General features: G+C 38.9%; 1 protein-coding gene across 9 annotated transcripts in view; it reads right to left on the bottom strand.

Annotated features, from left to right (window-relative positions):
• Positions 1 to 14,836, bottom strand: part of RapGAP1 (Rap GTPase activating protein 1) — a 530,826-nt gene that overhangs the window by 37,492 nt on the left and 478,498 nt on the right. The window contains exon 1 of one of the 9 annotated variants that reach the window (XM_083132617.1): positions 14,627 to 14,699. The exons of 7 other annotated variants lie outside the window; for them this stretch is intronic. In XM_083132617.1, the coding sequence (XP_082988743.1) occupies positions 14,627 to 14,659 (33 nt within the window). In that variant the 5' untranslated portion in view covers positions 14,660 to 14,699. Of the gene's footprint in view, positions 1 to 9,716; positions 9,738 to 14,626; positions 14,700 to 14,836 lie in introns of those variants that run through there. One more of the 9 variants, XM_083132618.1, reaches the window with a different exon arrangement.

Below are 14,836 nucleotides of genomic sequence, written 5' to 3' on the forward strand. Positions count from 1 at the left end.
AATAAGGTTTAAGATAGCCACTAATCCAACTAGGATAAGGTATGGAATGTGATCCTAAAGCACAAGATTGGATTAAAAGTAATTCATTCTTGCACCAGAGCGACTAAAGCCTAAAGAAGGCTCCACTGGTAGAGGGAGATTATTTCCGTAACATCCTTTGCTGTTATGCATTTGAAGCATCGGAACGAGTCACAACTCTCGAAGCAGCCAATTAACCAAGCGAGCCGCTGACGTCATCTCAACCGAGAACCTACCGCTAAGCCCCTTGTTCAGGTTCTACACGCCCACTAGGCTCGCTAGACAGATTCGCGCAGTCTGCTGGAGATGTTCCGAAACTAATTCGACTCTAACAGCATGAATAACTATGCAATACATTCTAAGATATGGCTGACTCTTATCATATCGCTCCAGATTTTAAAACTCGGCTAACAACAGTGAAAGAAGTTACAAAGGCATGTTTATTACTCTGATTTAATGACAAACGTCATACAGAAAACATACAAACATTTAAAAAAAACATACTGTAGTTACGTTCGACCATAATAAACAAAGTAATAACTGCGATTGATAGAAAAATTGAGTGTAAAATACGTAAAATGTTTTCATATTCTGCTACTTAAATCAAAGGAAGCCAGGGGTCCCGGGTTCGAATCCCGACCTGGGCATGGGTGTTATTTGTGAGTGTCCCTTCATCAATTTCATCATAGCATCTTTATCCTCAACTTCGTAATTAGCCAAAAGGGGCAGAAAAGCGAAGTAAAATAAACCAAATCAATCAATTAAACCAAAGAATAATTAGTTCCAAAGTTTCCAAATTCCAAAAATAAAAGATTTTTACATGAGAGGTCACACAACATAAACTTTATGTGTAATATTTCCCCCTAACTTTTAAAGCTTTTTTTAACGAATGTAATAAATTAGAATAACTATGTATTTCAGTACGCTAAATGCATATATAAAAAAATAAAACTAGTTCTGGATATTCACTCATATGGGGGATAAAGTTGAAAAGTCTCCCCAAGGATATACTAATAATATTAACAACAACTGTCTAACATTAAAGTCTTATCAATTGTCTGCCCCTCCCCCTACACACAAATTTTGATGGACGCTCATGACGTCATGATATTCAATTAGGTGTTGATGAAAACAGCTGAATAAATACCCCCCCACCAACAACACAATAGAATTCGTCTGAGGCTGACATCTGGGATATATCCATACCAGAGGACAATTCCAATTTTCATCTCAATGGAGGATGGGTGTCATAAACATAGCTATAACCAAGCGAAGTTACTGCCCCATAAATCTCTCTGAAATGACGTTTTTATTTGAAGTCTTCTTTCACGGGGGCTCGGAAAACAGGGAACTGAGGAACAAGAAAGTAGCCTTTTCTTGAGCTTGATTATTTCATATTCAATTTCAGACTTTCAAGGAGATCTGATGCCAGGGAATTTTACGTAACCAAGTAAGATTGTGGCCATCATCTCGGAAGTGAGGTGCAAACTTCTAATTTTATATTTTAGAGTACATTTTGCGAATAAACAGACGTGCAAATCCCTGTTAGAAGTAAATCACGGTATCTTGAAAACTGAGTCGAAGTAACTGGTGGAAAATAACTGCCATGGGAGTAGAATTGCATGTTCCGTTTACAGAGCTGTTCGGTGGGATCCACAGACATCTCTATTACCGACTGGAAACTATATGCGCTTTGGTTTGAAGCCGCGCATCTTCGCCCGCGCAGCCATGGTGGCAGAAATATGGCGGAGATGCACATTACAGCTTGTTAAGTTTTCATGTTTTAAGAAGAAATTATTTGTACTCACTTGTGGAGTGTAACGTGTACTTAAAAATTGCAATCTTGTGTGGTGCAATGACTCATAATCTTCAAATGCGTAGTTGCTACAAGTAGAAATATGAAAGCATGCTCGCCACCATAATAGTATCCCTCTCTTCGAAATTCTTCACGCATGTTAAAAGGCTCACGTTTTCGGTCTGGTACCTGGAGGTCTGCGGTAAGATCCACAAGTATTGCTCTACAAATTGTCCATGACTATTTTCATTGATTTTTCTCTTAATTCTACTTGTTTTTAAGGAATAGTCCTTTACATATGCTGATTCAGAGGTCGTCAGATTCTTGTTCAGAGCTTTGTTTCAATTCTTAAAGCACAAAGTGGTTCGGACCCCACTTTTGTAGGTTGAGTCCCGATTAGTCTTTCTGTGTATCAAGTGGACTTAAAAACAAACTCGTCCATGAAAATTTGGCATTTTCATCGAATTTGCTTCTGTAAAAAGGGAAATTTTCCTTGGTGTGGCAACACTGACCATACATACGCTTCCTTTGCAGCATGGCAACTTTGAACTAACAGTTTGGGGAAAGGAAGAAAGTCTTGCTGTAGGAGGTCAACCTTTGTGCCGAGTGCGAAGGCGAGGAATGTCTGTGTTGGTGTCTGAATGTGGGACTCGGGCAGTGGGCGTTGTTCAGTTTGTCCTCACAAAGTACTCTTTCAACTGCACCTCTTGTCCTATCAATCTTCAAGACCTGGTGCAAGTTCCAGTTGAAAACAAATGCCGAAAAGCTTCTACCTCCTTAATTTAGGAAGGTGTTTGCGTAATGATATTGTACAAAGCTCTCATTGTTTCTTTTCGCTCTTACAAAAGAAGTGGATAAAGAGGTGCTGTGTCTGGCAACAGTGATTGTGAGTTTGCTTGGCTACATTCATCTCCCTTGAAAGCACCTTCCAAGATGAAGATTATTGTACTTCTTCTGCTTAATAGGTTACACCGAATGAAGACTGGAGCTACTCAAAACATTACTTAATGCAGTTATTAAAATGAGTGCAAGTGTTTTATTTTTCAAGGAAACTTTACTTTTCCACTGTGAAATGCCAGGGTACCCCAAAAGCCATCAAGTTTAAACAATTCGCAGATTCCTGCAAAAAAAAATTCAATATTCTATCACATTTATTCTTCACTTAGTTACACTGTATTTGGAGAGTTTTAAAACGTTGTCTTCCCAAATAAACTTTCCTATAATTTATTTCAGGCCCAGTTTATTAAGTGCGGTCTTATTTTATGTGTAATGTTTACAACATCACAAGCACAAAAATGACGAAAGAAATACATTTTTGTGTAATTAAGCTACGTTTTCATAATATTCGCAACAAATATTATTATAATTATTTCAAAATGTCAAGTTTGATATGAGCTACATTCGTTATGGAAAAAATAAACGAATTTGAAGATGCAAATAAAGTACCAATAAAACTGTTAAGATAATTACTCCATTCTTGCATGTGACTTTTACAAATATGTATATATGATTGAGTATGATTTAATACAAACTAAAAGACTAACGTAAATTTCCAAATTTTGCAAAAAGAATGGACATGCGGACTTTGTGTGAAACAAAGCAGTATTATCTTACGAAAATGCCATTTGGAGTAAAATATAAGCGTATAGTCGACGACGTTGATGTTAACAATATGTAGTCTATATTTAGCAATTTATAGATTGTGTATGAAAATGGCATTGTGCTTCCCCACAAGGCAAAGCAATGCATCTACAATGTCATTCATTAGTTTCCAAATTAATCACATGCTTAAAATATCTTGTAATTATTTGAATGTCTAGTTTATGATTTTTCTTTCTGTATTCTGTATATTGTATTGTAACTTGTTTGTTTGTGTGTGTGTGTGTGTGTGGATATATGAAAAACGAGTATATATACTTTGTGTTTAATCTTATTAACTTATAATTTCATGTATATGGTTGAGTGTAAGAAAAGGCCTTGCACGGCCTTAACTCCGCCATTTAAAATAAGACGCTAATAAATAAATAGTCCCGACATTGTGCACGATACAGAAATACATAGACAAAGGTAGGTGCTGACATAAAGTTGAAATTCAAATACCGAAAATAATATGATCAGTATCTGAAATTAACCTTCGAAATTAGTTGGGGGAGGACAGAAGTTGTCTGCATTTCGATCACGTTATGTGAATGATTGTGCAGCACAATTTTTGTCGAAAAAACCAAGGCTATCTTTCTAGGCTTTCTCTGCTACGGACACACCTGGAACTAACTTCTGTCAAAAACTGACAAGGTGGAAATTAAGTGTTCTGCAACCTATGTTGGCTGAAAGTGTGCACATTAGAGTTGCTAAAACATCTGTAAAAATGCGAAAAACAGCGACTTTTAAAGGTTAAAAATCAACATGACTGCCACAAGATTTTCATTTATTTTTCCGATCCAACCCAGCCGCCATGACATTTCAGTCGTGGATGTAACCGCACGAAAGGACACAACAAGACACCTCTGTCACAGTTTGAGGACAAGGTCACCGTTGAAGGCTCACAAACGAACATTACGATTCAACCGGCGCACAGCGCAAGTTGCTCAACCCAACATTACACATTATTACATAAACAGTTCAGTAACTCTAAGAAGTAACAATAATCATAAAATAACTGTTACTAATTGACCCCATTATGAACGTATGGTTGGAGTGACCAGAGCGTGTAGATATATAAAGATACATCAAATCACAGGAGACCCAACAAGGAAATAAAAGAGTGCCATAAGTTAATGTGGCCAATTAGATTGTCTAATGCAAAAATGTGGGGAAATAGCAGCACTTTATAACATACTAGGAATGGATTAATTACAGTTGCACATGTAACGGTTGTGCGATGGTAATTGAGGAGTGACGTCATGTCAGTCATCTTTTAACACTTGACACAGCTGCAGCCAAGAATTACATTTTGTGGAATTACATGCAAACACATACAGAGAAAAAAAAATGTATTAACTTTTTGATTACCAAGACCATTTTGCCAGGTAAGCTCACCGGTACCGGGCCAATTTTAAGCAAAATGCAGAGTTTCATTTAGATGACTGTATATTGGAGGCTAATTGCCCTAGACGGATGAATCAAGTACCGTCATACGCGGAATGAACCATAGATTCGGACTACATACAATTTATACACATTGAGTATATATATGGATGCTGGGGGGAATCGGAAAATTCCAAAATTTCTGAAGAAAAATGCCCCTTCCCCCCTGGACAACAAAGTACAGGACATTGTCAAAATGCACATGGAAATGATCGCTGGCATGTCTGGAACAATAAAATAATTGCACTATTATCATACGAGCAATCTAACACGACTTGTACCCCTCCCAAACGACATGTCTATACGCCACTGACTCAGTTTCAAAGGAAGTCGCCATTTTCCCGCCATTTCCCCCACTTTTATGGAAGAACAAGACGTGCAAGAGTCTTTACGGTGCAGAATATGTGTTAACAATAATATAAAAGAAGAAAATGGCAATTCCAGCGAATAATAGCGACATTATGACGTAAAAACTATGAACACATCGAAATATCTTGATCGAGATATTTGGTACCCAAGGGGTTACAGGTAAATATCTGGATCGAGATATTTGGTACCCAAGGGGTTAACCGAAAACGTTTCTGGTAACAAAATTATTGTTTAAATGGACGACAAACAAATGTGTGTTCAATTCTTTTAATAATTTTGCATGTTTGTTTAGAATTACCAAAATAATTCGGTCAAAATTATCATATTTAATAAAGGCTGCCTTTTTTTATTTATGGTTACCAAAAAAGTTTAACCACACGTGTATATCAGGTTTTTTCTTTTCTCTGCACACACACACACATTTAGCTTCCTCAAAAACATGGGTTCGAATGTTAGCAGTTTTGAATTACAAGTTTAAACTTTTGCCAACTTTACCATTTGTTCTCATGTTTCACGGGCGCCTCTTTAAGAATAGTAATCGCAAGGGAAGGAAACGAATGCTTTACGAATTGACCAATGTATACTTAGATATTCTTGCACAAAGAACTGTTTGAATATTCGATATAAGCACGACTCTCTACTGCCATTCATTTTTCATCAAAATAATCTCATCCCAGATATTCAAGTTACCTTGCATGGAAGTCGTGATGTGAAAGGTAAGATTTGCAAAGAAATAACCTACCCCGGAAACCTGAACACTAAGAGATAATAGTAACAGTGGCAAAATGCCTAGAACGCAACCAGCGGAAAGTTCACGACCTTTCAAAGAAATGTCTGGGAAAGGTCTCATCGTGAACGAAAGCTCATTAGGAAGCTAAGTTGAAAGATTCCGGTGAGTGTTCTATTCCATCTCAAGACTGCCCATTCGAGATCAAAACTACCACCTGAGCGCTAGTGTCGCTTCCAATATGGCTGCTCATGTAGGATACATCCCTTGTTTAAGTTCAGTTAGTTGCCCGACTCATAAATAGCTTTACAGCAAAAACTCAACGGTAGACGTAACTCTTTCGCACGTTTCCCATGCTTTGAACGTCTTCAACATAGCGTAGTATCCCACAAACAGTAGTTCCCCAAAATCTCACCAGATGGCACATCGCATAATTTGAATCGCAAATTAGTGTGGCAAAATCCTTATTTCTGGTTGCCATTCTCAGTAATTCGCTGCTGAAAGTTAAGAATATTATTCTAAATACCGTGATCATGATAGTTCCTTCAGTGAGACAGTGTGCACTGAACGAATCAAGCTTTTTGCTTTGGGAAAATGGCCACTCAGTGTCGTATTTGTGATTTTATTTTGGGGGGGTAGGTTTTGTTTGGTATGCAAATAGAAAACTCACACTCATACACAAAAAGAGCTATCGAACTAGTAACACCTAAAACTTGACCGAAATTCTATTGCTAAGTTCAAACTTAACGTCCACCTAACCTCTTTGCTTGAAAAACACACTAACAAACTTCAGGAATACAAGATACATGCAAGGAATGGTACAGTCACAAAGTGCTTACGGTTACATAGACAACCCGTGTATCACATATTACAAGTAATCAATGCTATGTGTAAATCATGCGTGAAAAATTAGCCATTTATTGATTGTTGATTTTGGAAATAGCACAAGTCTATAAAAATTATCCCATTTCGAAAACCAAGGAGGATGGCAATTGCCCCCCATTTCCCCACTTTGTGGGCGGCCATATACTGAAGAAAGACACAAACCAATTATTGTTGCAATAGTCATATGAATGATGTGCGATGAAAAACACTTGAAGGAAACTGATAGCACAAAATTCTTACTTTTTCTTATTTCACAGTTTTTAATCAAGTTGTAACCATGGAGTGCGAAGACTAGTATTTTTGGAGCTGTAACTATGTGTCGGCTGGTGATGTGGGTCTTTTATGGAAGTCTACTCCACCTGCATGATGGACAGGGGAACCAGTCCCCAGCTGCCAAGGCCGGCTGCTCCTCACGAACAATGGCCGAGCGATGACGAAAACGGACGAAGCCAATCAGACATCAGTTGGGGGCAAAAAAATAGCCCTACATGAGGCCTGCCTTCTATACAATATTTGAATTTAAACCGCACGTTACACACGTGCGGGGCGTAGGCACTTTAAATGTAACGTCATCTCATTCAGCATGATCGTGACGTTTTGTTAATGTGCAAACAAAAATGGATTCAATTTTCTTTCCGGAAGTTGAAATTGTATAATGTACATGGATAAAATAATTTGAATTTTATTGTAATTTTTCATGTAGAGCAATCCTCACCAAGAAAAACTTCTTTGCACAGATTACAAAAAGGAGAAGGGCCATCTGCTCGGTCTATTTCCAATTTACTTGAAGAGTTGGTTTGGTTTGGTATCCGTGTGAAGTCTGTGTTGAATTCAAAGAACGTAGTGAAAGTGAGGAAAAGTTGCTTTATTACCAATAAATGTACCAAAAATTGTAAATGTTCAGATGTGATACTTTGAATCGATTAATGAGGAATTGTACATATGAAAAATAAAGAATTAAAAAACCTATGAGCTTGACCCTCTGTACCCCCTCGAGAAATTGAAATATCTTGCATCGTTTATGAAGATTATGTTGTTTGTGAAAGTTTTCCGTTGTCTTTAGCGGAGATTTGTTGTGAAATAAAGTAAGTCTGTTACCTTACCGTGAAGCAGAACAGCCCGAAAGCTTCGCGTCAAGTGAATATAGCACCCAACTCGACATATCACAACAGCGGTTAAAATTTTATGTAGTGAAGTTTGGAGTTGATAGCAATTTCCGACGTCTTCTTTCGCTACTTTAGTATGCATACAAACAGTTTTTATTAATATAAAGCTGCGAAAGTACTTCGAGATGGAAGTTGTTTTGCTTTTCCTTTACAGGGAACATACTTTGAGATCAAATATCTCCCGGTTATTTGTGTTTTCCATGCGCTGGAATCATTTTTATATTACGTAAAACATAAAAATCTGTCGATGGGGTATAGTGGGTTAACGGCGCCTCTATGAACTCTCCAGAGATCTGCTGCTCGAATAAACGATACCCAAAACAGTGAAACAGCGGTCGGACCCCAACATGTACGGAGTTGAAAGAGTGCTGTTATATCGAAAGAAATAGGAATAATGTTTTTAACGCTGCTACGCAGTCACGGGTAAAGATGGATGCATAGTGCCTGTGTGTCCTTTACCGACACAGTGGTGCTAATATATGTTTCTATTAATACTCATCTATTTTCTGCACGAAATGCAAACACTTGACTCAATGTTTCTTCATGGTGAGGAACTGGCTTGCGTAAGTCATGCTTGTCTTTTCGTGATTCAGTGTCGCGTCACTTGTCTGTTTTGGGCGAAAACACCGTTCACCAGTGTCTCGGTTGTTTGGATCCCACTTTAAACTGTAGGTCCCGGCTAGCCTATCTGCGCATAAAGTGGGCTCAAAACAAACTTTGATCAACCAAGTGGATCTAGAAAGTCCAGCTATCGATAAATGAATGGTTATGGAATGACCCTTGTGTTTTTCCCCTTTGTTTTTCTTGTCAATGCGACATTTGGTCACTTACTCAATGTTCTCTTTACGATATCTGTGAAAATAAGGAACATATAACACACAGACACGTCACTGGTATGGATCAGCATACGTCATTAATACTGAGATCAGGAGGGGAGGGGAATTTGCCACTGGGCTATCCTTGGGTATAGCCTAGGGCTGCACGAAAATGAGACGCTGAAAGGGCAGAAGCCACAAAGACCATCGACTATTCAAATTCCTTAATATTGTATTAATAGCAAAATAAAACAACATGCCAAGTCCTTTTACTTGCTGGGAATTTTTGTGAGTATTTTATCATCAAATGCCAGTGGAGAACGTTCGTTCAGTGCTCTAAAGAGAATTGAAACTGCCCTCGGAAATTCAGACTTTCTAGTTTGGCATCCTTCCCAGCGAATGCTGATGTCCTGCAAGAAATTGATTCCGAGTCTCTCATTCATCAGTTTGCCATGAAAACCAGAAGTACACAGTTTTAGGCGAATGTTGTATTGTTAAATCTAAATGTAGTATTGTTTTATCGAAGTTTAATGAATATATTTTTTTAATAGATGTGTCTTTATTTCAAAGCGTATAAGTGTTATTAATACAGAGCATGCAATTAGTGAAAGTGAAGTACTGTGGTAAAAAAAGCTGTTAATAATGATAGCAGTAGTGGTGGTGGTAACATCGGCAGGGACCAAAACAAGGCTGGCGCAGGGGTTCAAATAATATGAACCAGTGTAAATGCTACAATGTAGCCAGGTTAATGGTCCAAGATAGTAAACGAAAATCATAATATGAGCGCACGTTCTTTCACGCTCAATTTCATCCAAATCATAATGCAAAACAATGAAGGGAATAAACTGAACACATACACAGGCTGCAGCATCGTAGCAGTTATAAAACCGTTCGTCAATACAGTTAACTCAGCTCTCCGTAACATTACATTCACACGCAACACTCCTGGTCGTTCACGCACTTCCATAAAAATCCCATGTCTTGAAACTGGAGTCGTCAGGTGCCACTGTACGCACAACTTCGCTACCTGTAGGCTCAATCAGCCACGTCCCTGCAAGAAAGTAGGCCGTGCATAGGATTCCACACTATAAACAAACCACACACATGTGTACGTAGGAGCTACGTCACAGATTACGCGTTGTTGGGAACTATCCCAGAAAAAGCACTGTGACCAGCAGTACGAAATGCGCTTGCACCAAGTGTTATCCGATCTGCAGCGGTGAACAGAATGATGTACAGTGTACACAACAGATCTGCTCACATGGAACAAAAGCTTGTTCAACAGAAGAGACCACACTGACGCATAGACAGTCACACCCTGCACGAGTTTTCTCAGAAACTCTATTGTATCGCAAAACCGGTTCGACTCCCAAAGTACTGCATGTTCTGACAATTTTCCACCTTATCTAGCGGGTTCGTTAGGTATACGGTACAGGGCTAGCTAAAATATTATCACAAAAATGTATGCATGATCCCTTGTATTTGTAGAAGCCGATCCCCTTGCGTTCTATTGGTACTTCAACCAGGAGTATCATATTGATGTGATTGTGAACCGTTGTCTGCGGATGTAAACACAACAATGTACAGTCACAATCTTGTGGATATCGGGAAGACTATTTTGAAAAGCGTGAAATGTTTAAGTACGCTTTAGGGACAACTGAATAAGAACTGAGATCCAAGACCATCTGCGCCGGCCACCGTGGCGGAGTGGTTAGCACTTCGCGCTACGACGGCAGGGGTCCCGGGTTCGAACCCCGGCCTGGGCATGGATGTTTGCGAGTGTCCATTCATCATATCATCACTCATCCCCATCTTCCCAAATTAGCCAAAAGTTGCACAAAAAGCGTAGTAAAATAAACCAAATCAATCAATCATTAGGACCTACAAGATAATGCTACCCCATTATGCCATCTTGCAATAGGCCGACCTTCGTGGTGGAGTGGTTAGCTCAGCGCTCTACATCGCCAGGGATCCCGGGTTCGAATTCCGACTTGGGCATGGGTGTTCCTTGTGACTGTACCTTCACATCATCACACTTATCTTCGTGACTAGCCAAAAGTGGCAGAAAAGCGAAATAAAATTAACGAAATCAATCGACCAAAACCATCTTGGAATACCTAATATGAGCTGATAGGAATCGAAGAACTTTGTTGTGTCTTCCTGTCAAAAGAAATGATTTGACCGGAGCGTGGTGCTGATAACACCACTCGTATCTTCTACCGAGATCGCCACGGAATTTTATTCATAGTGACGCTTCCAAGGTCGGTCCAAAACAATGCTACTTGATGTTTAACTTGTTTGTTAGTCAGGACGTTACTTGTTATGATCACGAAACAAAAAAAATCTCCTGCCTGCGTGTTTGTATGCAATTCAACTCTTCATTGCATTTCTTCACGTGCTGATCAACGTGCTCACCACTGACCGTCATTCGTGAGTACGTTCAAGCAAATAGAATACAAAGAACTAACCTCATTACCTGGAGACAATACAGTAAATGACATCGGCATTAAGTGCCTTCATGTTCAAGGTCACACTGCGTATATTTAGATATTAATAGGCACTTGCTAAATCGGACAATTTGCTTAGTAATACACATGAATCCCACTCATATCAAAGAACCTGAAAAATCTTCGAAAATTCTGCTTTCTACAGCGTGATACCTTGTGCTGCTTCGATCTTCGTACACAACCAAGGATGTATTTAGGAAGGTGCAAGGGGGTCTGGACCCCCCCCCCCCCGAAATACTTAACAGGTACTCAAATTAAATAATGAAAATATACATGTTTAGTGTTTGTTGTAATCGATGAATATTTCCTCTAAGCTCATTGAAAGGCAAGGATTATATTGGGATCTTTCGGTTTTGAAGGACAGTGCCAAAGAAGATTGATGCAATATGTATAAAAAATTAATAAGGAACTTTACTTTACGTCAACTGAATCTAACCTCTTTTTGTTATTCAACGGTTGGTTGGTTGATTTGGTGTTTTAAGTCCACTTTATGCACAGTAAGGCTAATCGGGACTAAACCTACAGTTTAAAGTGGGATCCGAACCACTATGTGCCTCCATCAGGTATCGAACCCGGTACCCCTTGATTACAAGGCGACGACGCTACCACTGCGCCATCGGGGAGGCCTTTTGTTATTCAATAAATATTCCTTTTTTTTACCTATTTGACATTAATTTATTTCCAAGGGAACTTGCTTTAATACAAATTTTGGCGATCTTAACTACACGTAAGCTAGATAATGAATAAGTTCTGTTATATCTTTATTCATATTAGTACCACTTTTTTAGCTATTCATCAATACAATATTAATTAATTTAATATAATAATATATTTAAAATAAATTATTATTATTATCTCGGAGCCACTTGGTTCGAACCCTCACACCCCCCCAAATTTATTTATACGAGATACGTGCCTGTACACAACCAGAAATTTGGAGCGTCAACATCGTACTTTGTGGCATAGTGTTGCCCACGAGACGAGATTTTGGCCTGTCTCGTCTCGTGGAAATGCTGTGAAATGCTGTCTCGTCTCGAAAATATTCGTTTGTTCTCGGGACACATGATCAATCTCGTCTCGTCTCGAATTTTTAAAAGCCTGTCCCGTCTCGTCCCGTGGGCAACACTATTGTGGCACCCTTCCAATCGACACTTTCCACTTTCACGTAAAATAATAATAATAAAATATAAATTTTATTTACTGTATATACACGAAAGAAAATATAGAACTACGAAAACCAGACATTAATTTGCATCATGACGAATCACCCCTAAAAGTGGCGGCGATTAGGGATGCAGCCCCCACCCACTTTTGCCCCCGCACTGTGCTAAACCTTAACTAAGAAGAGATCTTGCACCCCCTTCCCAGTTTTGGAACCAATCGCCGCCGCTGACCCCTAATTATCCACTTTTCTTTTGCACCGCATGCGTTCTTTTTTATCATACATTGAAAAGATACAATTCTACTTAGATTATTGGAGTCCATTTAAAACGTATTTTCTAGTTCGTGCAATTTACCTTCCATTCTACATGATAGTGAAATTTTTTTCTAGTTGTGTTTACAGAAACACTGTAAGCATAAATACAGCCAAGTAAACTGTCCATCGAAAAGTTTATTTACTTTGTTTTAAGAAATTCGATCTCAAGAATTGAAAGAAACCTCCAAACAAACCAGTTGACAACCTCATTATAATTCCGTTCCTTAAAAACAAGAACGTTGTGAGTGTAATCATTTCACTGTACGTACACATACGTTGTATCACAATTAGTTCCAAGAATGTCTTATTTTATTTTGTATCACGAATCAGGCACAGGATAGAATTATGCTGAGCTTAGTGTAGTCGCCAACAAGATTCACGTTCGCAAATTGTCCATAACTTTGAACTATTTGTTTGCGTCCAATATGCTTGATAATTATGAAATTGTGTTTATACTGGCAAAGTACTTTTGTTTCAAGTATTAAACTTCACGTTACACAAAACGAAGAAAACATGGTGATGGACATTTGAACAGTCATCCATTACTAATTTTATCAACTTAGTTTTGTGACATGACTTTGAAGAATTAAATTAAAATTATTACTAATTTTATCAACTTAGTTTTGTGACATGACTTTGAAGAATTAAATTAAAATTATTAACAAAAGTGAGGATATTTTTGTCCTATTGTCAGTAAAAGTCTATCCTGCGAAACAAGGAAATGAAGATGAACACTTTGCGCATGTATTTCTTTCCGGCTGTAGAGTGGGATGCATAAGTATTACCAAGAAAAATGTTCATGTTTATACTTGCAAGCTTCAAGAATTAAAGCAAACCGCCAAGCAAGTAGCTAACAAGTTCTGCACCATCACATCGATTTCTTAAAAACACGCAGGATGCAAAAGAAAATTTAATGAACATAATCATGGACAATTTGTCGAACAATACTTGTGCATCCCATTGAACAGTGGGGTTAATAAATATTACAAGACAAATCATACAGGGTTCCTCTCACGTTGTGTGTGTTTTTAAGGAATACAATTTGCACTAACAAAGTCGTAAATAAAATATAAATTAATTGGGTTGAGATTCGTTTCAATTCTTCAACCTCACACTGCATAAGGGACAAGACGATGGACAATTTGCCTGTAAATATTTATGCACCTTACTTTACACATGGTTATCTATAGTTTGCTGTCGTTCCTTTGATTTTCAAGATCACATTTCGCAAAACATATTAAGTGGGTTTGGTGATAGTGTACGCATCTTTAAAGCCGTGGATAATCCGTAGAACAACACTGGAACCACAACAGTGAAAACGAATGCATCCCAGTGTTCGCGAGAAAAGGGGGGAGGGGCTTCAAGGCTCCGATAGCCACGAAGTCGTTCGGTTCTCCTTACCTTTGGAGTTGCAGACTTGGTGTTCTCGCATTTCGGGCTCTTCCTCTTAAAAGGAGGCGACAGGGTGAAGTTGCTATTGACGTCACTGTAGGTGTCGAGATCGAAGCCCGGCATGGGCAAATCCGGTACGAAATGCTTCCACATCCTTGCCATGAAACTGGACACATTCACGCACGCTACATACCTTCTCACTTGCTCACAACTCACTGTCAATCGGACCGCAACTTCTCTCCGCTGGTGACGTCATCAAGGCCGCTCTTCGTTATGTAACTACCTGGCCAATCACTGGAGGGCGCGGTAAGCGTTAAAGCACATGAAAAACCAAGAAGGTTTCTTTCCGAGAGAGAGAAAAAAAGACAGAACAAGAGAACAGACAACGTACCCGAGCGTCTTGCCTCCACCGAAGCACTCCCATCACTGTCGAAAGCAACGGTTCGCTATCGTCTCACCTGCATCCTGGACTACAGAACGAGCAGCAACACCTGTCGGCAAGGGGTAGGGAGACGAACGGAGGTTCGCTCGACGGATACGCGTATCCGAGCGTGAGAACACGGCGGAACATCGAACTGACAATTACATTCTTCCTCTCTTC

Source organism: Lepisma saccharinum, chromosome 12 (assembly GCF_977018435.1).
Source record: "Lepisma saccharinum chromosome 12, izLepSacc3.1, whole genome shotgun sequence".
In the NCBI taxonomy this organism is placed as follows: domain Eukaryota; kingdom Metazoa; phylum Arthropoda; class Insecta; order Zygentoma; family Lepismatidae; genus Lepisma; species Lepisma saccharinum.